This window comes from Clupea harengus, chromosome 13 (genome assembly GCF_900700415.2).
Source record: "Clupea harengus chromosome 13, Ch_v2.0.2, whole genome shotgun sequence".
In the NCBI taxonomy this organism is placed as follows: domain Eukaryota; kingdom Metazoa; phylum Chordata; class Actinopteri; order Clupeiformes; family Clupeidae; genus Clupea; species Clupea harengus.
Genome location: NC_045164.1, coordinates 3,039,909 through 3,063,977, shown reverse-complemented (window position 1 = coordinate 3,063,977; position 24,069 = coordinate 3,039,909). Strand labels below are relative to the sequence as shown.

General features: G+C 42.8%; 1 protein-coding gene and 1 long non-coding RNA gene across 5 annotated transcripts in view; both read right to left on the bottom strand.

Moving 5' to 3' along the window:
• Window positions 1–4,832, bottom strand: part of LOC116223090 — a 33,652-nt gene extending 28,820 nt beyond the window's left edge. The window contains exon 1 of the long non-coding RNA XR_004164913.2: window positions 3,575–4,832. This is a non-coding gene — a long non-coding RNA (uncharacterized LOC116223090). The remainder of the gene's footprint in view (window positions 1–3,574) is intronic.
• An 850-nt stretch (window positions 4,833–5,682) lies between these two features.
• Window positions 5,683–24,069, bottom strand: part of anapc1 (anaphase promoting complex subunit 1) — a 43,070-nt gene continuing 24,683 nt past the window's right edge. For 3 of the 4 annotated variants that reach the window (XM_031578835.1, XM_031578833.1, XM_031578834.2), the window contains exons 29-48: window positions 21,198–21,432; window positions 19,868–19,959; window positions 18,425–18,559; window positions 17,804–17,886; window positions 17,294–17,372; window positions 17,005–17,079; window positions 16,801–16,871; window positions 16,329–16,419; window positions 16,120–16,173; window positions 15,559–15,752; window positions 13,649–13,735; window positions 13,286–13,403; window positions 12,378–12,455; window positions 9,685–9,752; window positions 9,048–9,171; window positions 8,646–8,738; window positions 8,072–8,158; window positions 7,307–7,514; window positions 6,444–6,578; window positions 5,683–5,966 (exon numbers count right to left, since the gene is read on the bottom strand). In XM_031578835.1, the coding sequence (XP_031434695.1) occupies window positions 5,845–5,966; window positions 6,444–6,578; window positions 7,307–7,514; window positions 8,072–8,158; window positions 8,646–8,738; window positions 9,048–9,171; window positions 9,685–9,752; window positions 12,378–12,455; window positions 13,286–13,403; window positions 13,649–13,735; window positions 15,559–15,752; window positions 16,120–16,173; window positions 16,329–16,419; window positions 16,801–16,871; window positions 17,005–17,079; window positions 17,294–17,372; window positions 17,804–17,886; window positions 18,425–18,559; window positions 19,868–19,959; window positions 21,198–21,432 (2,229 nt within the window). In that variant the 3' untranslated portion in view covers window positions 5,683–5,844. The remainder of the gene's footprint in view (window positions 5,967–6,443; window positions 6,579–7,306; window positions 7,515–8,071; window positions 8,159–8,645; window positions 8,739–9,047; window positions 9,172–9,684; window positions 9,753–12,377; window positions 12,456–13,285; window positions 13,404–13,648; window positions 13,736–15,558; window positions 15,753–16,119; window positions 16,174–16,328; window positions 16,420–16,800; window positions 16,872–17,004; window positions 17,080–17,293; window positions 17,373–17,803; window positions 17,887–18,424; window positions 18,560–19,867; window positions 19,960–21,197; window positions 21,433–24,069) is intronic. The other variant, XM_031578837.1, reaches the window with a different exon arrangement.

The window sequence follows — 24,069 nt, the reverse complement described above, 5'->3', positions numbered from 1 at the left end:
AGTTATTCTTACAGCACAAGGCCAGCAAAACACACCAATGCTGCATAGAAAAAGAACATTTCAAGAGTTATGCACCATACTGCCAGGACTCTGGGGCCATGAACACAGTGCAGAATGCAGTCATTTCAGTAAGACTGGCAAACTGTCTGCTGTGTCTGGGCAAATACATCAAAACACTATTAAACTGGGGGTTATAAAAGCTGGTAGGGAACTCTGCTATTTGATGCTATTGGTTTTGGAAAAATAATAGCAGTCCTTCATGCCAACTCATGAGCTACGACTCATGAGATCCCAGCATGACAACTCACTTGTGCCATCGTTCTCTGATCACACTCGTTTTGATCTGCACTGTACTGCATGTTATCATCCTGGTCAGTCTGCAGAATTGCCTTGTTACCTCAAATAAATTAACAGAGAGGGGTATGGTTATTGTCTTTGACTGATTTTGTCAAATCGATTTAAAATAAAAAAACAAAACCATTTTGTGGAGTGTGATATTACATCTCTGCAGTCCTAAAAACTTCGGCAGGGCTGTTACCACGTGAAAATGCGTGTGTGCAGTTGATAAAGTAGTTTAATAATTTATGACATGTTTGTTTCAGTATCAATGGACTTGTTTCCAATGTATCACAATCACAATCACTATCAGCTGTATTCCATGTGGGACTTATCCAGGCTGTTTCAAAATGCTTTCTTTTGGTGAGGTGGGAAAGTGATATTTCTTACTCTTCAACACAAGAAATTAACATTTAATTGCATTTGTCCTCTTTGCTTTTCTTTCCCAGAGAGCCAGTCTTGTTCTGGTTGGATGTGTTGGATTGTTGTCCCACCATGCAGCACAGTGCAGCTGGAAATTAATACTAAATGTGTCTAAGGGTCTCATATGTGTCACTGCTAGATGACAAAATGAATTAAGCTAGATTCATGTAGAACTCTTATCTGTTAATACTAGTTGAAATACAGCAATACACTGTTTTGAAACTCTGAGAAACAAAACAATGACTAAATGAATACACAGAACTGGCTAAACAACCTCTACAATATTCAGTGCTAGGGACCTCTAGTTTACCAGCACAGTTGAAATGTCTACACTGCCCCCTAACGTTCTGAATGTGGTATTACGTCCTCAGAAGAGCAGTCCAATTATGCAGCGTTCACTGCAGACGGAGATCGGGTATTTGTGACATTTCTTTCCTCCCAAACTTTCTACAGTTGTAGAATACCATACAGACTGAAATGTGACTCAAGTCATTCCGAAGAAATAAGTCACTCTAAAAGTACCACACTGAAAATGAGGTATTCCTGCCAATGACTAATACGCTTGGTCACTGTATACCCACTAGGTGGAGCTGTATTCCAACAATTTGCAAGAAGGCGCGGTGTCAAGAGTTAACGCAAGATTTAATATATAATATACACCCTGCTGAACAAACACAGCCAAGGAAACACCATTTGGCAAATATATAAAAAGACCAAAAGCTAGCCATGCACATAAACTAAGGGCCCTCACACAGCCCTAAATGACATACATGAAATATGAAAGGCTAATCACACCAGACAAATGGTCATAATGACAGTCCAGCAAATACATACATCCTGTTCTGTCCTGTCTTGTCTTGTCTTTTCTTTTCCAAGTACATTTTGTGTAGGGCATAGTCAATGTAATACACACCGCAGATGATAATGTTCATTGTAGGTGTTGTAAAACAATGAGTGGGCATGTTTGTGTATGTACCACACAATGACTGTGTATAGAGTCTAAATAGTACCACTTCATTCCTATATATGTTCAGCCAACTAGAACAAAGGCTGAATCCATATGTTTATTCACCATATCTAACAGGAAATTATATATTTGAGTGCTTTCTACAGATGACTCTACCAGAACAGAGCATGCCAGGCTTCCTCAAAATGTGCATCTGCTGTGCAACCTCATGGTCACCACTACATAATGGACAAATGCTCTGCTGGCATTATCTTATCACTCTCTGTGTCTTAGAAAAAAAAGTAACTAAACGAAGGTACCATGAATCCTGCCATTGAATTATGGCATTTTATGAATATTGGTTTCACTGCCACCACTTCCGTTGCACTAAGGCCACTGTGGCAGGTTTTACTGGAAACCAGTCATGTGACTAAAAGTGAACGTGTGTGAGCAGTATTTAGTTGGAATGGTTACCCATGCGAAGCCCCCAGAGAGCGTAGGTGTCTGCTGAAGATTCTCTGAGCAGGTTCAAACTGAGCACAGCCACCTGCGCACAATCACTCCTCTGAATCACCATTTGCTATCGAGGGTACTGTTTAGGGAATGGATTGAGTTTATAAAGGGGAAACATACTTGTGTGCCTTGGCTTGCCAGTGTAGAGGGAAGCATTTTTTTGTATTTCTATTCAATTCAAAATAATGCAAAGGTCTTTGGCAAAGTCAAACGTGCTCTTTGATTTAGGTCATGCTTCTGCTGGTTGTTGGGGCCTTGGAAATCACCGCGCTATTCACAGATTCAAAAGCATTGCCCGCTCTCAACATAAACCACATGAATGACTGAGTAAGAGGAAGCCCCCAAAACTATAAAAAAAAAACATACTGAAACCTTCAAAAGGCAGATCATACAAGAGACATACTGTAGGCTTATTTAACTTTAGCTGGTAAAAGTGAGACAGCATTCAGACCAGAGAGCTCATATTTAGAATAGTTTGAGGAAGACATGTTTTTTTTTTTTTTTTTTTTTTTTTTACAAAGGGTTGCTTTTATGTACAGGGTTTTGATTCACACTGGGTTTATTTCGCAAGAAATTCACTGTTCAACAACCCACGCCTTCTCCCTAGATCCTGCGTTGATAAGTTGGACTGGACACACCCCCAGCTCTGAGACCAATGCCTGACGTAGGGAAATGAAAGTACGTGACTCGACAGCCTGACCACACGGCGGGGCCCTCGCTGTCAAAACCAACTGAAGGCTTCAGCTATTTCACAATCATATCTCAGTCTGGCAGAAGTATGTAATTTAAGGCTCGCTCGGAATTCATACAGCGGCTTATTCTTTAAGGAGTTATACTGCAGCATTAATGCATTTATGACATTGATCGTACTGTAAATGGGGCCAATGCATCTCTTGTATCTTTTTGAAATTCTAAAGAGGAACAGGAAGTTTGAGTCACTATCTATCTATACCGCATACTTCCTCTTATCTCCATCAACCGTCCAATGAGCAAAGAGACTTTTATGGCTATTTCTCATGGCTGCTTGAAGTGTGACATTTCTGCTTCATTTGTATAGTTATGTAGTAGCACTGGGTTTAGCGATGTCAAAAATGTTTAATTTGAATTGGTACATGTCGTTTAACTCTCCATGAAGATGAGGATAACTTTAAGACAGGTCAATAAACAGTTTACTACATTGCTTGAAACGAATGTATTTAACTGTGCTTTCCTACTGGCCTTCTGGTTTGTATTTGCCTTGTAAACTTAACACGAAAAGGACAAAACCCATTTACGTTTGTGCTCCGAAAATGCGTCTTAAACTACACGCAGTCTGGTAACAGTTTACATTTCTATTCCAACGCGATGTCTACTCACCGTTTATTCTGAGAGCGTTGCAGAAGTCGCGGGCCAAACTTTCAGCAGTCGTTAGTCTTGTAAAGTTCTGTTCGTGATGGAACATTTAGAAAAGATTTCAATGGCAGGTGCTATGGTCTTCGGGTTTCTCATTTCTCTTGTCTTTATCTTTTTTCCCCCTTGAAATCGTTGTTTCTTTTTCTTTGACCTACCCTGGACATGAGTCATTCATAGCATGAAGGGCTGTGGACCGCGACTTTCCCTTTACGCAGTTGGTCACACCCACTTCATGTTCAACACTGACAACTTGCAGCAACGGCCCATATCTGAAATGATTGTGAATGAAAAACTGTGAGGTGAAACCGTTCGCGATGTGACAACAAGCCCTTCCCATTCCAGACCATTGAATACATACCGCAACCGTCTTCCTTACACTGCAAGGGAGGAAATCCTTAACGAAGTATGTAGAAACTTTTCAAAAGTTTTTATCCAACAGGGAGAATGTCACTACAGCAAAGATCTTCAGAATGGAAACGTTATATTTTCACCTCTCTTTCCCAGTAAACTGCAAAAGCTGATTCCCCTTGTGAACTTTCTCAAGGCAGACTTGTTTTGAATAAGGGCGTGGTAACATTTCTTAGTCAGGGTGTGTAAGTGACATACATACAATATTTGTATGGTGACAACAATCCTTTCAGGGGCAGACTTGACACCACATGCTCAGTCAGAGCTGTTTTACTGGCTTTCAAGAGCACACCCATTCCTATCAATAACGCAGGCCTTTTTCGCCATTTAGTCTGAATACCTACCAAAGGGTAAGAGATGATTGATGTCAAACTCATTTTTTATCCTTAGTCTTCATTAAACTACGCACATTTTCATTTCAGCTTCTCCCCCTCTTACAGACTAGATTAAACCATAACCAATGGATAAACGGAAACTTATTGTGGCTTGGTGACATCTGCATAAAGTTTCTAAACGTCTGGAAAACAAATGGGTCCGCCTGTTCCTATGAGCTGTTTATGCTCTCCCACTGCTGTTGCTCAATCTAATTTTTCAGATTCCACAGAGCTTAAGTGCTTCCTGGATCATGCCAAAGATTCCTCCCTTGATCTGATGAAGCAAAAAGCCAGTCTCTCAGCTCCGTCTCTGCCTTGGCCAAAGCTGAATCAAGGAGATAAGCAGTCATCTCAATGGTACACTTTGCATGTAGACAGGCTGTTAGGTACATCAAAGGCCAATTTGTTTACTCACAAAGAACACGGGCCACATTAAGGCTTGCAAAGCTGTTGAGTGTCCTGTGTGTTGATTACAGCCAGTGCTAGCCTAGTTTACTGTGGCATGTGAGGAGTCAGTGGGAACTGTGCCACAGGACACTGGGAGCCTGTGGGGCTGCTAGATGCCGCAGTGTCCTCTTTCATCTCTGCACTGAGGAAACCAGACTGCAATTAAGTGCTCAGACACACTACACGTGTGAGACTACACTACACTACACTACACACACACACACACACACGTAAGTGAGAACACGCCAATCTCCTAGCAATAAAACTAGTGAACTCTTTACCACATCCGGCAAGGCCATTTTGACATCTCAAGAGATTTGCCGGTGTGGGCTTCCTGATTGAGCCATGGGTGTTCTGCCCCTGCCAACACACACACACACACACACACACACACACACACACACACACCTCAGAGGTGACACTTGTAACCCACCACAGAGCAAGCTGCACTATGGAAGAGAATGTCAGAGTTCTCCGTTGCAGCAGGGAGCAGGAGACCTGCCTGAGATTCCATTTTCCATTTCCTCAAGTGCTACATTACAGGACTGACCAAAGAAAGTGTCAAGGTCACCATAAACCTGAGAACTAACCAACAGGAGTGAATGGAGACGTCCTTGGGTGGAACCAAGAAAAAAAGAAAGGACAGAATATTTCAGAAAGGGAGTGTTGAGCTTGTTATTCAGCATAGCGTGGGAAGAGGCTTATTTGCTGAGGGATGTTTCTCATTTGAACAGGAATGCGCCTGTGAAGGTTCTATGCTGAACAACAGTTAGCTAAGCAACACGTACACAACACTGGCATCAGGTGACTCAGAACCAGTACAGAAAAGGCTGAGGTCTGGAATATTTAGAAAAAGATGGATTGCTCTTTATTTCTTAGTATCCCCATTATAACTATAAGTACAAATATTATACATGCTGCAAGGATGCAACGTTGATTTGTGTTTCATCCTCCGTGTGGGTGTGAGGCGTGGGCCGGGAAGGGAAAGGTAGGTACGGGTATGGGTCAGTGCACCGGCTGGGGGATCCCAGCTGTCCCCAGCAGCAGAGGAGTCAGACTGAGCACGGCCCGTACAGACACTCCCAGCTGACTGCACTTCACCAGCAACTCCGGGAACGACGCACTTCCTGCAAGAACACACACAAGGACAAGAGTACAGCTCACACAGTATAATGATCTCAAGCATGGAGAGGCTACCAGTTAATTGTGGATAGGTTTAATTTGAACAATGACTATTTAAGTCGACTATATATCAGTGACTTTAACTTTACGTTAACTTTACTCTTATAAATGGTCAAGGTGAGAAGCTGTGCAGATTTATCACCGAATGAGAGGCAGTCATTATTATTTTAAAAGACTTTAAAACGTGGTTAGGTCTTCTGCTGCAGCTTTAGTTTATACTAAAGTAGAATAAGCAGCAAAGCTCAACCGAGCCATAAACTATTCCTGCCGAAGAGCCAATCAACACATTGCTTCGAGAGCACTGAAGGGGGGGGATGCAATTTGATTGGCTGTTCAGCTCAAATATCAATAACATTTCGCCAGAATCATGGAGTGGACCTTCAGTATTGGTTGTCAATGGTATCAAATTCAATGGTGTTTACCTTCTAGGTCGGCAGCAGCCATTTTCTTGAGGCTGGGGAGGGAGTGGTAGATCAGGAAGCAAGCCAGCATGTTGGTCTCTGTGTCCTCATTAAGAGGCTGGCCACTCATGTATCCACAAAGCACATGGCTGTTACCTGCCCAGAGGAAACCATCATCACATTTACACATCACTTAGCAGCAACAAGTCATACAAACTATACACAATTAGTGATATTCATTCAGAACCTTTGCTGAAATACTTACAGGTATAATGCTTTTACTGTACTACAGTAACAAATTAAGAAAAAAATCTCACAGAAATGATGCTATCCACTAAAATCAACACAATCAGGACTAGGACATATCTGTCCTTGCTAAGGCAACATGCCTTGGGAGAGAATTTTTGCATGGAATACAAATCATCCCCCAAAACACAGTCTAAACCACTCTGTGGTAAGGGTACCTTTCAAATATCCCTCAAGGGGTCTGTCAATTAGCCTTACACCAGTGTCAATGAGGAACTTCTTCCAGTGCTCTCTTTGAAGAACCTCTTCCTAACATACGTGGTTAAGAGCTCTGAGCACACTCAGCGAGTTGTGTGGATTCTCATGTTTGCCTGTAAAGCATTATGTGGCACCACACATAAAACTCCCCTCTCACAAAGGCATTCATGTGACTGATGGTGGCCACCGCCATGACAACCCACTGGCTGTGGAGGAGCCAGGGGTGTGGCCAGGGCCTGGCAGTCCCTAGTACCACAGATCGAAGCCTGCTATGTATTACTTGCACTGTACTTCAAGCCACCAATTTATGGCAATCCCCAAGGGCTACCCTGACTACCCTTCTTGGGGGGGCGTTTTCTCTGTAGGCGTGGCAAGCTCACCAGACAACCAGCGGTCGAAAGCGGAGTCAGCGGCGCTCTTCATGACCGGCAGGAACTCGGAGGTGAGGAGCAGGCCCCGCCCCTTCCTGTGATGTGGCGTGGTGAGGCGTCTCTGCAGCCCGCGGCTCTCACACAGCTCCAGAACCAGCTTCATCTGGCCCAGGGCGAACGTCTCGCTCGCATCCCCCCGCTCCACCGCACGCACCGCCTGCACGGACACACAATCAATCAATCAATTTGTTTATTTGATCAAGAGGGACAGTGTACATTCATGAACATTAAAATGTAAATGCACCCAATTATAGCCAAAAGGCTAGTTTCCATTGGCAGTCCCCCTGCCAGAGTGAAAAAGGCTATACAGACACACACATTCCAAAATACCGCAATATCATACATGGAAACGTGTGTGCATGCATGCAGACACACACACACACACACATGTAAATGTAAAAGCATACATACATGAACATCATAGTACGCATGGTTAACTGGTCTGGTTACAACTGACACAGCTATAGAAAAATACCTTCTTGCATTAGTGGTACATTTTCAGTGAGTATTTTCCTAAAATGACTACCACACCAATGATTAAATGGAACAAAATGGCAAATTACGGTTCATGGAGACAATAACATGCACCAAAACAACTTTGGGTGCCTCAACTACAGCATCAATCACTACACAAAGCAAGAAAATGAACACACTTCACTAAGCATGCAGTGTTTGAAAGGATGCTGGGATTGGTTTGATGAAGTGCACACTCACCTGATCAATGGCCATGTATGTGGGCAGCATCTCAGGGTTCTCCTGAGTTACACATTCGTAGAGGATGGCAGAGAATAAGGCCTGCTTCTGTGATGGACATGAAGGACACACACACACACACACACACACACACACACACACACACACACACACACACACACACACCCTTGTAAGTCGCTTTGGATAAAAGCGTCTGCTAAATGACTAAATGTAAATGTAACACACACACAAGCAATGAACGTCTCTTAGGAACTACTGAGGAAAACCTGGCTGACCGATATGCCGCCTTGGAAACTATTAGTTGTGTGGGGGGAAAACAGTCTAGGGGAAAGAAGGGCCTAATGGAAAAACAGCTCACAGGCTGTCTGGCCTCCCTCAGTCTGCATTACACAGTGCATATTTGAACACCCCGACACTCCATGTTTTTTTTTGGTGCTATACTGTTATACACTTTGGTTAAAAGCGTGTGCTTAATGAATACAGCTAAATGTGAATGTAAATGTATGCATTCATTCTGTTGGAAAGCGAGACTGAAGTTGAGTCTCGAGTGCGGAGTTGAGAGACTCCTACTCACGTGTTTGGCAACGCTGTCGGAGGAGGCTTGGCAGAAGTACTCGGCGAAGGAGAGCAAGGCACCGTCGGAGGTGAAGGCCGAGATGGCTTGGGGCTGCGTGGGAGAGGAGGAGAGGAGAGAAAAAGCGTCAGCACAGCAGCACAGTGTCTCTCTCACTGCTCATGCTAAACGAATGTTTGATGTTGATTAAAAAGCAATCGTGTCACAAATTCAAGTATCTAAAACAAACCCATTTTTTCTAACAGGTGCTGCTGTAAACTGCCCTGTATGCAGTGGTCGATTTGTTTTTAAAAAGGGAAAAAAATGGTAGATTTACAAGAGGGAAGGTTTCTGTCCAATTTTTTTCATGGGGGGGTGGCCTCCTACTGGCTGTATGTATGAAGGTGCTGAAGGGTAACCCACCTTAAATGAGCTCACGTCGGGGTTGGGTGCCAGACGACTGTTCAGGCCCAGTGGGTCGTCTTTATATGGCAGCTGGCCCGCCCGTAGCTTCACATACAAAACCCCATCTCTGGAGAGAATAGACCTACAGAACACAGAGCTGTGAGTCTAGAGAAACCCTCGTATGACGAGACAAACATGGCAGAGAGTCAAACAAAGACCATCACAAACATGAAAGCACACCACACACACACACACACACACACACACACACACACACACAGGCACGCAAGACAAGTCAAACAAAACCCATCACACACTCAGACACACTGGAGAAACAAGTCAAACAAAAAACATGCACATGAACACAGATAACGATCACCGTACAGACAAAACAAATCCTCCAACAACAAATCATTAATGGGAACAAACATCCCGTAAATAAACGAGCAAAAACCAAACATTATGTAACAAGCAGACATACCAGATAGTTAGACAAAACGAACGCAACTCATGCCTCTACTTTGACACACTACAGATACGGCTCTACATCTCAAGAGTGCCTGTCTTGTTGTGGTTTCTGATCTCTGGCCGTCTGCATACAGACTTAAAACAGTCATCACAAATCACATGACAAAGATTACTGAGCAGGCCTTACTGTAGATGCTGAACTCCTTTGCTCATATCTATGGTAAGCTCCCAGTAGCGAGGACCTTTGACTCGGACCTGCACACAGGGGACATCGATCCGTTTATATTAAATATATTCTGGAAGGAGGTGTACACTGCAAAGTGCTTTCATGTTGTTTTGATTTCATTTTTCATAAACATATACATGTAAACTCTCAAAAAGTGCAGTTCATCATTTTCCTGAACACTCCATATAACATCTTCCTTCTTTATTTAAGGAGTCTTTTGTGTATTTATCATCTCATTGGCAGAGCTGTTGTAACCCTAGAAGCCTTTCTGGGTTTTTTTTCTTTCCACACAACATTTGACCTCGTCTTGTTACTCAGTGTTATTATACAGCCCCTAAGAATGTTTCAAAAAGTTCCATTGATTTTTATGGGCCACCCCAATGTTTGGAGGTCTGATATTTCTTTATTTCTTTACCTCTGCAAAAAATGAATGACCGCTGCCACTGGCAACAGGTTTTGTGCTTCTAATTCATATCATTCTGCAAGTAGTCCATTCACTTAACATAACGGAAATTCAACGTAACTTAAAGTCAGCAAGTAATAGGTTTAAAATTATATTTGTGTTAACGGCAACACAATCATTAAAAAGAGGTATTTTGGAAGAACGCCTTGTATCGTTTTCCCGCAAACGTCGAATAACATATAGTCCGCCGGTCAGTTTTGGAAAATAAATCCCATAAAACATCCCGTCTGTATTTATTTCCCCACACTGACCAGCGGACTATACATTATCCCTTACCTATATGGGCCATTCTACCTTATTGGTGCAAAGTGTGGTCCCACTACAAGAAAAACTATTTACAAAACAATTAAGTATTCAGACATAGATATTTACTAAGAATATGTTATGGTCTATTTAAACCCAAGACATTAAATGAGATAGGGATAAGCTAAATATATACAAAATCATCATTTATAGGGTACTTTCTATTGGGAAGTAGCTGTCCCCAACCCTGGCATCTAAATTTCAATGTCTGTAAATAACACTTTTTACATTTTTTTGATTTTTTTCAATGATCTAATTTCAAAGATCTTTATGATTAAGTTTGAACAGAACTTGGAAGATTTAGATTTATTGTGGGTTTAATTTAAAAAAAAATAAACTGTACTCAAAAAATCATGTCCATAGTTTTCATGTCACTACCGAAACACAGGAGTTTTAGTCCATTGGCTGAGCCTGTTTTTTAGCCACACCCCTGCATTTATAACCAGGCAGTGATACTGCATCCCTGTCCCTCATGGCTGAATGGTAAGTAGCTAGATCCCATACTTTTATATAAATGTGTTCCAAAGTCTGAAAATCAGTGTGTAACCTTAAGAATTGTCACTACCGAACACCCTTTTTTCTTCAATTAAGTAAACTTTTTGGGGTTTTATGCAAAGGATTATGTTTGTTTGTGTGTACACCTCTTCAAAGATGTGTTTGCTAGCCATGTGCTTGCTAGAATTATTTATTTATGCTCAAATTGAGCTAGAATTGTCACTACCGAAACAGTCACTACCGAAACAGGTACTACCAAAACATATGGTAAAGTTTCGGTAGTGACATGATCGTTTCGGTAGTGACAAAATGGAATGGTAAGTAGTTCAATCCCATCATTTTGAAATAAATGTGTTATGTGGACTAAATGGTAAAGATGTAGATAATGCTGATTTCTATCTGAAATTGTTCAGGAGAGAAAGAATCATTAGACACCAAAATGCCAAAAGGAAAAAGTGGAGCAGAGAGGCTGAGAGAATACCGACAAAGAGTGAGGGATGACCCAGTGAAACACCAAGAATATTTAAGGAAGGAAAGAGAAAGAAATAAGAAACGAAAGGAAGAAGGAAAGTTGAAATATATCAGTGATTTATCCAACAGGGAGAAAAAGAAGGTCAGAAAATCATGGAGGAAAAGACAGCAAAAGCACAAAACATTTGTGTTTTTAATATTCCCAACCAAAAGCATGGTATGAGTTAAGATTAAGCAATAAGGTTGAGGAAATATGATACAACCTTGCAAACAAAATACTGTGGTCACTACCGAAACAGTGCTGTCACTACCGAAACAGTGCAGTCACTACCAAAACACTGGATGTTTTGTAAAAAATAAAGTATATTGAGTTATCAACTAAAATGTTATGATACTGATTGGTTTAATGTATGTTCATTTTCATCAATCATCAACTCTGGAATCAATATGATCAGTATTTTGCATTTTACAAAGAAATATTGCACTTAGATTTTGATGAATTGTATAAATTGAACTTTGAAATTGGGTAAAAATGTAATTTAATAATGTAATAATTGATTTCATTGAAAACCTTCAAGAAATATTTGTAAAAATACTCTTCAGAGAAGGGAAGGAAACACAATCTGAACAGGTTAATAATAATACGTTTTTACTATAGTTTATTACTATGTTTCGGTAGTGACAATTTTTGGGAGAGGAAAAACATTCCAACACATTCTGAAAATACAATATAAAAATTTACGGTTCATTTACTAGATATGTGTACTTTAGATATGGTACAATATATATAGGGACAAAGTTTTGGGAATAAAACATACAAATTTTCAAAATATTTCCAACCTGACTTTGCACCAATTCGGTAGAATGGCCCATATACTCACTGTCCTCAGGCAATAAGTAGCGTTACCTTACAACAACCTACCTCTTTAAGAAGGTGTAGCTCTGGCAACAAGGTAGGAGCCATCAACTCAACAGTCACCTCACCATACCATTTAGTCTCCTGAAAGGGATGAGCACAGACATTTTGTTAATGCTATAAAAATAATTAAATGCGCAGATCAACTAATCAGCTTTATGTCATGCTGAGAGTGTGTGTGTGTGTGTGTGTGTACACAGGGGAGGTTGTGCTTCGCAAACAACTGTGAACAGTGTGTCGCCCTGTGTTTGCATTTTCAGTTAATTGAAAAAATCAGCGTCTGCCCGTGCAGGCTGGGCAGTGGACAGGACTCCATTGCCGACCTTCAGCAGTCCTTCAAGGGGACGGCACTCTGGCCACACTGAAGCACCACACCAGGCAAAGACGCTCAGCACCCCCAGGGTTAGGCCAGGAGGGCCTAGCAGCAGGAGCGTGTCTGCACTGCAGCGTGTCTCATGCGGAAATGACAATGGCAGATTTGTCCTGTCTCTTTACCTGCGTCATTATGCATTTAACACCACAGGTGCTTGTGCCAACTGTGCCGAGTGGGGGAAATAAAAGAGATTCTATCTGCCAATCGGGAAAGCACCCCTAGCTTGTCTGTGTACAAACGTAAATTAAAACCTTTCAGCCTATGATGACATACTAAGTCAACACAGGGAGGGATTGTGTCAAACTAGGGGGTATAGTTACAGCCTTCATATGGGCCACCACAAAATGATTCCATACACATTATACAACACGTGCACCTCCTGTGCTCACACACACACACACATATTAGACCATTAGAAAATGGAAAAGTCTATGTGAAAGTTATTAGAAGTTGAAGACCAACATTTGCATTCCCAAACACAAAAGGTTGGTCAGTTGGCCTTGCAGCAGCCATTATGGGTGTGGGAGGTGGGTGGTTTTACCTTGTAGGTGACGTCCAATAAGGCATGGCAGGGCTTGAGAGTGTCCACATCCACTGGCACAAGGAGACGAGGCTCTGCTGCCAGGACCCCGAGGTGCCTCAGAGCCTGTAGGTGGTATCTATCACACACACACACACACACACACACACACACACACACACACACGCACACACGCACACGCACAGACAACCAAGTTACTAACATATTCATGGACACACGAAGACACACACAGATACAGATGTACATACATGCAGAAACCAATATGTACAAAACAAACTTAACACACATTCTCTCTTTCTGTCGGACACACACAGATATGTATTTAAGTGTGTATCTTATGCGGTGTCCTAGGTGTGAGCTTACCGGTTGTCCGTGCTGTGAACAGGGAAGTGGGGGTAGAGCGCACACAGCAACGCGGCGATGGCCGAGTTGGACGTGCTAAGTGTGTACCTGAGAATGTCACAATAGCGCAAGGTTAGAAACACGCCATGTGGGAACACACACACACACACACACACACACACACACAGAAAGTGAAATAAAATGACAAGATGAAAGTGTTGACAGAAAGTGACACCTGAGGTAGAGAGGTAGAGGAATAAAAAAGAGACGAGAGCATGTATGAACTAGTACATCCGTTTAGAGCAGTTTGCACAGCACTTAGAATAGATGCATCAGACATGAAAAAAACAAATCAGAAGCAAAAATGTTAGCACACTTAGCAGTCAGGACGTACAATAGCTGTGTGTCTGAGGGGAAATTATCCGCCCATTGTTTAATGACATCAGCGCTGGTCTTAAATCGGTCACTTAAAAATAATGGAGTTGAAGTGGCTACTGGAGGGAGTTCAACCTGTGGCACTGGTTTTGAAGAGGAGCACTTGTCAGGGAGGTTGACAGGAGTCAGAGCCTCCCCTCAGCAGCCTTTTAAAAAACGTCAGCTCAAGAGCTCCCATCTCTGCCTACCACCTGCCACTCAAAACAGTCACCGTGACAACCGTGATGAGGATTCTTTTCAGAAGAATGCAGCTCACCTTGTTTTCCCTTCCATCAACACACACCGACTCTCTTGTGTTACGGCAGAGGTGTTAAAATAACCTCGCCCGCAGGGTGTTTTGAACACAAAGCTCTCATAAAACACTAGGAGGCCGCTTGTTTAGGTTTGGTGACGCACCAGATACAGTAAATATGATACAGATTTCCAAGGAAAGGACAGGAGTAGAGCACGTGTGTACACGCTCGGGGAAAAATGGAAAAAGAGGGGGAGCAGAAACGAGAGGAGGGAAGAGAAAAAGGAACAAGAGAACAAGTGAGAGATAAAGAGTACAGCACTACCATGTTCAGACATACCCAAGGGCATGTAAACACAATCTAAACTGTACAATAAGGCACTCATACAGCAGCTAATATATGTGCAGCTGCTGGGATGAGGGAACCAGTATGAAATTACACAGTGGCTTGTCTGTCAGAGGGTTGAGGTAAGGACAGCTGGAGCAGAGAGTGGCGTCTCGTTTGGCAAAGGGAAATGCCCGCCCTGTGGGCTCCACCTGGCACAATATTACCCCCAACACATTCCTGTGAGGCAGGGTGGTGGGGTGGGGGGTTGCAGCCTGGTTACTGTGGTTTATCAATGTTCAAGGCTTTAGTAAGGTCATAAGACTGAATAACAGGTACATGCATGGTGTTTGATGAGAGAGGCCGTACTTACATTAGCATATACATACAGGTTCAGTCACATGGCCAAAACCTTTACATGAAGCTACACTGAAGAAGTACGTCAAAATATGTCCTCCCAAGCAATGATTAACGGCCCAGAGCACTTGGGCTACATGCTCTCACTGTGAGTAAATGTTTGTGTGTGTGTGCAGTAAAATGTGCCTGGAAGCAGGCTGGCGGATCCCTTTGAGTAAACACACTTCTCTGTATATCCAGTTCTACACAAATCTGCACTTGAAAAAAAGATGTGGCTGTTTAGTCCCTGGGGCTCACCAATAAAATACAGGGGACATAAAAAGCTCACTTAACCTTCCCAAAATCAGCTCAATACACTGATAATATACTCAATACACTTTTTATATATGTCATCACCGAAATGTCTATCTACACAGATTTTCACTAATCCTCTGGAATAGTGAAGTAACAAAATGTGTATTAGTCTGTCAGATATAAGCGTGTATGTGCGTGTGTGTGTGTGTGTGTGTGTGTGTGTGTGTGTGTGTGTGTGTGTGCACGTGCGCCAGCAGCCACACAGAGCCCCTCCCTGCCAGCACTCACCTCCCTCCCCCGAGCAGCAGCAGGCCCAGGGCCATGTGGTGGGCCATGTGGAAGCCGTAGTTCATCTCTCCGCCCACGCGCTTGTGCAGGAAGCGACACAGCTGCAGCACCTTCAGGTCCCCAGACCCCGCCATCACCATGGACAGGGCCAGCAGCACCATGCTCAGGCACGTCTGCACATTGTAGTGGCCCGTCTGGGGAAACACACACACACACGGACGCACACGCACACAGACAAACAAAAGTGCACGTTTACATGTACGTCACAACAATCACCACATGTGAAAGTCTTAAAATCATTAGTGATGTTACCAATTTCCCATTTATCCATTTAGTTTACTAAGAAGTCAGTTATATTTAAACCATGTGATTACTGTAAGGCAACATAAAGTTCTTTATCTGTCAGTGGAGCACATGAGGTCAGATACACACTGAGGTGATGCACAGCTTTTCATTACGGTTTCTCAGCTGACCTCAGCCACAGCTGGGCCATGATTAAGTCAACAATGCAAAGTGATGATTCCCCATATTACTGCATTCTTCAGGAGGAGAGACACTTACAATTGTGGCAGCTGAGGCCGTTAGGGACTGCATAAACATCCTGGCAAACTTGTACTGAGAGAGAGAGGGGGAGAGAGAAAGAGAAAGAGAGAGAGAGAGAGAGAGAGAGAAGAAGGAGAAGAAGAAGAAAACACCAATTAGCATACAGAAACGAATTAAGATTTTCAAACTATTTTTCCATACCAAAAAGCTCACAGCAGTTGTCTCACCAGGCAGTCAAAAGCATCAGAGTTGGCAGAGCCGGCGAATCTGAACCCAACAGCCATGCAGGCTCCAGCAATGATGTAGTCATGGGCTTGACTGCGAGTGAAACAAAGAGTTTGTTTGTTCATTAATTTCTCATGAATATTCATAAAATCATACTTATTTTTTATTGTGCATCCCAGGTAATATCAATCAATCAGTTGGATGGTTTGATTAAGTAAAAAATAATGAATAAAAAATGATTTAAAATGATTCATTCATTATCCATATTTAAAATGAATAATTGTATGAAAAGTCATAAAAAAGGCAGATAAAGTTTTTTGCTAATAAACTCTTCAACAAGGTGGTCATCTCAAGGCTACATTCACCATGGCAGTGCCACACATGATCAAAGACACTCCTGCCACAGTGATGCAGCCATTTTTAGTTTCTTTGTGTCCATTTGCACAAAACTGCTGTGTTGAGGTTTGTACTCACGCCAAAGTCTCCATGTTCAAGTCCTGTGAGATTTGCACTTCCTCACAGGTCCCAATGTTTTCCTGAATAATCTGGTGACAAGATAATGGTCAGTCATTCTTCAGAAGTTAGACAGCAGCTCTCGTAATGACAAAGCCAAATTATTACTATTGACATCACATGAAAGAGTAAGACAAACAAACAATACTTGGCAGCGACTGTTACCTGGGGCACATTACTGCTAATCCACTCCGCATTGGGCAAGATCTCATCCCACATGATGATGCACCTGGCCAACGTCTGCGAATGAGCGGGGCACAGAAAAGATGTCTAATGTCAACTAGCAGCAAACTCATTATGCTGAACAGGACAGTCCCCACCAGTGGCAGAGTAACATAGATTTACTTAGCTCCGCTCTGCTGTGTGTGTGTGTGTGTGTGTGTGTGTGTGTGTGTGAGAGAGACAGTATGTGTGTGTGAGAGACAGTATGTGTGTGATTTCTACTCTCACTCACCCTCAGGAGCAGGAACTCTGGCTTGATGAAGTCCAGCAGGAACATGGTGTCTGGGGCCTTAAGCCAATCTGCAATAGACCTGGCGGGGGAGGTGTGAATGTCATTCCCCTTCAGAAATCAACCACCATAGGCCATCATTAAGAGTCACACAGTCACACACACACACACACACACACACACACACACACACACACACACACACACACACACACACACACACACACACACACACACACACACACACACACACACAGCTCTGTGCAGCAGCAGGAAAACTAGAACAGGGTACCCTGGAGGGGTACAGCAGCTCTCAAGGATACAAAAATCCTTGTCCCCGATAATAGAGACTGAACAAGGCAGTGGCATGGCAGCCAAAGCCCATCAGTGTAAGAAAGGAAAAGGGCTTCTGGGTTACCAGGTGATGATTACAAGATGGGTAGGAAAGGGGGGTGAAGTGTGTGTGTGTGTGTGTGTGTGTGTGTGTGGGGGGGGGGGGGGGGTGAGACTCACCTGTTGTTTGTTTTCAAGTAGATCATGGCCAAAGCTAGAGTAGCACCAGGACAGGTCACATCCACGTTGATCGTGTCGCCTTCCTATGGGACCGCCGTAACATAACATAACGTAAGTATTTCTGAAGTGCTACACCCTGAATTTAATTTTATATGTAGCCTAGGAGTTTACACATAGTTAAGATTTGAGCATTCAAATTAGCTCAGCATTCTCATAAGAGGAAGGAGAGAGAGAGAAGGAAAGGTTTAAGGTGACTGTGAGGAAGTCAATACCCAATACCTGCATACGTGCATAATCACATTACATGGTATGAACAGTTCAAACAGAGTTTACTGTTGGACAACTGTAAACCTACAGACTGTACTGCAGATGCCGAAAATTAGCTTTGCTCATTACTGATTGATTGATTGATTTTATTTGACTGTTTTATTTTATTTTATACATAGCTTGACAAGCTATAGGTAACCCTTTAAAAAATGAGTCAAAGTAAAGTCAAAGCTGTTTTCCCCTGCGGCTTTAATCATCACCACCAGTGACAGGGCCAAGTCACTGATTGGCTGGTAGGACCTGACCGACTGTGGTGGGAACCTGGCAGCAGTGTTTCTGGTGGCGTGGCGTTACCTTGATCTGGTAGCTGGGGGACTTGTGCTTCTCCCTGTTGATGCCGACGTGGGTGCGGCGGTGCCCTCCCACCATGTACTGGTAGAGCTGCTCGGGCACGTTCAGGTCAGTCATGCCGATCAGGTTACTGCCGTGCTGGAGAGAGAAGGAGGGGGGAGAGGCAGGTTGGGCCTTAGTCGTTGATCAGGGCGTGGGAGTCATTCCTGTTTCCGCTCACACAGACACCGAGTCTCCATGCAGCATGCGGAGTGCACCACAATGACTCTAGGTCAGAGGGAAGCTCTAAAGGGCTTTTTCGTACACTTCCTGTCTGTACAACAGAGCTATTATTTCCAGTCGCTCTAAAAGGTGCTCTTTGACACACTAAGGCCAAAATAACTCCTGCAGTATTTCATGGTAGAGCAGCTGATGCTGGGCCTAAAAGGAGCCTCATGACTTCATTTGAATCTAGATTCTGTTCTTCCTAATGGGTTAGGATGGTGGCTTTTCACTTGAATTGCTCTTTGTTAAGTGCTGTCTATCTGTCTATCTGGTTTCACACTCAATCCCAGATCAAGGCAAGAAAAAAAATTACTCAGAACTAGTGCTGAGTTTAACGCGTTATTAACGGCGTTAACGCAAACCCATTTTAACGCCGTAAAAAATTTTATCGCGAGATTAACGCGATTTTTTTATTTTTTATTTTTTTGATTAACATTCTTTTTGGCCTCGCAAACTGTGTCGTAGGCTAACGTTACGGTTTGAGTGAATGGTGAGCGCGATACGGTGAAATGGATGATAAAAAGCTTCTGAATGGAAAGTTTACTTTTAAAAGTTGTGTTGTGCAAAAGAAGCCAGCTTCACTGTTGTCTGAAAATGTCAACAGGCAGCTGGCTGAAAGCAAAGAAGTAGGCTTACCTTTTATTGGTAACCTAACTGTTACGGTTCATTGTTTCTGAAATAAGAGGCCTGACTGCTATGTTCCCAGCAAACTTGAAAAAAAGAAAATATTAAGCCATGGTTTAACTGCACTATAGTCGGAGTCCTTGTTTACCTGAAATGTGCACTTTATAATTTTATTTTGTACCGCCCTGTTTGGCAATGTTGGTTTTCAATAAAATAAAACATTTGCATAAAGCAAGCCAATCCACTTTCCCATGTTGATAAGGGCATTAAAATAAAAATAAAATGATGCAAAAAAAAAATAAACGAAGGGACATTTAGAATAGATAAAAATTTGCGATTAATCGCGATTAATTTTGAGTTAACTATGACATAAATGCGATTAATCGCGATTAAATATTGTAATCGTTTGACAGCACTACTCAGAACAAGAAAGGAAGACCAAAAGCCACAGTTCAAAGGATTTTGGCCTGGGTGAGAATGAGACAGACGATCAGACATAAGCGCACACACAGAGAGAGTCAGTCGTCCATTTTGTGGGTCAGGCTGCAACAAACTCACCCCGAGGCACACCATGCCGAGAGCCAGACCAGCAGCAAGGGAGTAGGACTCTCGGTCTGTGCAATACTCCATTTCTGGACCAGGAGGCCGACCTGTAGGAGGTAAACAAAAACACCACTTAACCCAGTCAGTATAATCGCCTAATACTCCAATCGCACTCTTACGACAGGGTATAAAAACACTGCAAATTGTTAAACTAAATTAAACATGCTAGTTACATTGTGAAGTTGAGCATTATTCTTCTGGTATTTTGAATAAGATGAATAAGCATGGCTGCTGCCAACAGGTGTAAAATAAGTCGAGTCAGCTTGTTATCAGGGCTGGTTCGATGTAACCAAATGAGTATGCAAAATACTTTCAGTTCCCTCTCGCAGAGGCATGCTCTTGCATTACAATACAATCTTCCATTTCGACCATTAACCCTAGTGTCCTAAACAGTCACAAAGCCTCAATCTCTCCTGCTAGCATCATCAAATTAAATAAACCAACTAATCTCTCTCCGTCCTGTCCTGTCCAGACCAACCTGGTGTATGGGTAACATTACTGACCTACCTCAGTAGGCAGCACTTCTGCATTGTGGTGGATAATGCTGTATTAAATTCAATTGTATTGATATATATAGCACCTAATTGCATTGACTGGCAACTGGAAACGAGCAAAGTTTGCCACACATGAACTAAAGTTATTTTAAAGGAAAACTTTGGGATTTTTCAACCTGGGCCCTATTTTTTAGATCTTTTTAGATCAATTAAGGACAATTAACAATCGAAATCGGTCCAGTATTGAGTTAGAATGCTATAACCAGCAACCGCAAAGTGGCTATACGTTGTAATCCCATGGAGCAAGCATCTGCGCCAAAGTAAACTGCTTGTTTTCGCCCCCGTCAGGCTCATAATGTTATTATAAGTGTGGAAAAAGGGTTTTACTCTGACGTAGATGCATTCCCCATGGGATAACATTGTATAGCCATTTTGTGGTGGCTGGTTATAGCGTTCTAACTGGACTGATTTTGATCATTTTTTCCCTAGTAAAAATTTGGACCCAAAACATTCCCTTTAATAACTTGGCAAAAACGTTTAGCTAATTCCATGCCAAGAGCAACATTCTAAATGCAAACATGGGTGGGTCAGTGCAGTGCTCTCACATACACACACCACACAATAGCCTTAGTTGTGCGGCAGACTTTGCTCGTTGCTCGTCAATGAACTAGGGCCCATTGTCTCAAGGCTGTATGTGCAAGGAAATGCTGTTTCTAGAAAGGCTCACCTCAGCCACTGAGAGAAACCCTGTTTGAAGAGATGCCTGACAGGGACGCGGGTGTGTTACTGACCTATCTCAGCGAGGAGCACTTCTGCGTTGTGGCGGTGCCCGGTGCCCTGGTAGACGAGGCCGATGCCAACCACGGCGGCCACCTGGACGCTGTGCGGCACGTCCAGTTCAGTGGAGGTGGGCGGCAGCAGTGCAGGGATATGGATGCTGAGCAGCCGCGTGATGGACATGTCCATGGTGCCCAGCTTGGCGGCAGACACACCCAGCAGCAGGCCGATGCTGGTCATCTCGTGCCCCTGTGAAGGACGTGTATTAGAACTGATATGCAAGTGTAATCAAAAACCGGTCAAAAAAACTAAAACTAGTTCATAGGTGTGCAAATATAAAAAGTTAATTGACATTCTAAAGAACGCGTCACAACCAGGCCATGGTATAATGGTTAACAGCACACACAATACAAAAAAAATTGAAAGAGAGAGAGAGAGAGAGAGAGAGAGAAAAAGAGACGTAAGACCACAAACATTTGAATGACACTGTACATCAGCAGTAGATACAACTCAGTGTAATGGCACAGTTCCAGTAAATGGACTAGATTTGTATTAAAGTTGTCAGCTTGCACAGACCAAAAAAACGCAGAAGCACCACAATGTATTTTGGTGCTGGACCTGTACTGTGAAAAAAACAGCTTCTAGAAATAGAAACAGAAACAGAGCTGCCTTGCTGGCCACCATGAAGCTCTATAAAAACAGACTCCCTCCTGTACTTAGGCCCAGCAAAAACACACAATTCTTGTTCCTCTGTATATATAGACCTTGACAGTGCTGAGAAATGACACTGCGCCGTGCGGCCTGAGGCTGTCTACCTTACGCAGTTCTCCGTCTGTTAATGAGGAAGAGAGAGCTTGGGCACTTTTGAGGTTTTACTGTGGAAAAAAAAGAAGAAAGCCGGAGCCTGATGCTGCGAACTTATCGGCCCGAGGGTTGTGCCGGTGGCTGAGGTGATGCAGAGGAGAGATACTGCTGGAGACCACAGACAGGCCCGGCAACTCGGGCCCTGACTGGAAATGAGAAAGTGGTGCACACGTCACAGCCCTGGAAAAGTCATAGTGAAACTCCACACGCCGGTCGGGGGCCTTTCATGTGAGAAAAACAACAGGATGAAGGCAGCAAGATGTAGGCAGGCTAACTGCACATTGCACACGAGATCCAACGCTGAGAAAGACTTCACAGAGATAATCCGTAAGAAGAAAGACGGAGAGAGCGAGAGAGAGAAAAAGCGAGGAAAGGGCGTGTGGGGGCTACATTTTATTTATGAATGACTTTTAGCGATGCTCCAATTGTTTCTCTTAGAGAGACAAATGAGTGGCAAAAAGAATGCAATGTGTGTGTGTGTGCGGGTGTGTGTGTGTGTGTGTGTGTGTGTGTGTGTGTATGTCCTGTTGCAGTGACTGAGTAGATGTGAAACGCATGACAAATAGGTTTACTGAAAGGAGGGAAGACTGGTATATGCTTGTGCTTCTAGTGATTCAGTCTGGAGTGCGTGGGTGTGCTTGGTTAAAGTAAATAGCTGCACTCGGTTAAGGTGACTCAAACTGATAAGGCTGCATGTGTGAGGACTGGCTGTTTATGGAAAGGCTCATCTCAATCATTGACAGAAACCGTGTGTTTCAGGAGAAGTCTGACATAGGGCTGAACGATTAATTGCATTTGCGATTTAATCGCGATATGATGGAATGCGATTTTCTAACGGCAACGTTCGCGATTAAAATATATTTTTTTTTTAATTTATTTTTTTTATAAGATGGTACATTTTGCACACAGTGTTTAAAAAGTGCATGCCTAGTGTTTATACTTAAAATTACTTTTTTTAAATTACTTAAATGCACAGTGGCAAAGCCACCGATTTGTTGTTCTTGTTTCTGTAATGAGCAGTTAAATAAAAATGTAAAATGTGGGAAAGAATATTTTACACTAAATGTATCTAATATTGTGTTGGTCATATTTAAATCATTCATTACGTTTTGTTGGGAAAAAAAGAGGATAAAAAAAAAAAAAATCGCATATCGAATCGCAATCGCAATATTTTGGTAAAAAATCGCAATTAGATTATTTTCCCAAATCGTTCAGCCCTAGTCTGACAGAGAGGCAGGTGTGATCTTCAGTTCCAACTTACTACTGTGGGGCAGCACGCTTGCTTGTGAGAGAAATCATCTCAGTGCAGAAGTAGTAGTAGTAGGCTCTGTGTCTTTGTTTTGGCCACGGAGCTGATAGGCCACAGTTTGCCACAGAAAACTGCCTTAAATGTGGGTACATATAGTGTATACAAGCACTTATGCATAACTTACCCTATGTTTGTGTATATGTGTGTGATGGTTATACCATGTTCATGCTCTTGACCTGTGACTGGTAACCTGTACAAATGTTTAAAAGCAAATAAAAATTGCCAATCACAAAAAAAAAGAAAACTGCCTTAAAGTTCATGTCATAATATAATACTGGTGGTTAATGCAATTCAGTTCAGCAACTTAATAGTAAAGTTCATGTCATGCATGCTAACTTGGTGTATATGTTCGTATGGGAGGTTCACCTCACTGAGGTAGCCATGGATGGTAAAGCTGGCACAGGCGTATGTATTTGTGTTGTGAGGTCACCTTGGCGAGGTAGTGTCATGGATGCTAAATTTGGGAAGGCATGTGTCTGTGCTGTGAGCTCACTTTGGCTAGGTGTCGTGGATGCTAATGTTGGAAGGGCATGTGTATTTGTGTTGTGAGCTCATCTTACTGAGGTAGTCATGGATGTTAAAGCTGGCCAGTTGACTGGCTCGGGTGTATACATTGGTCATGATGTTGAGGGTGGCCAGGTGTGTGTTTCGTACTGTGAGCTGACCTTGGTGAGGTTGTCATGGATGTTGAGCGTGTATTTGTGTTTAATATG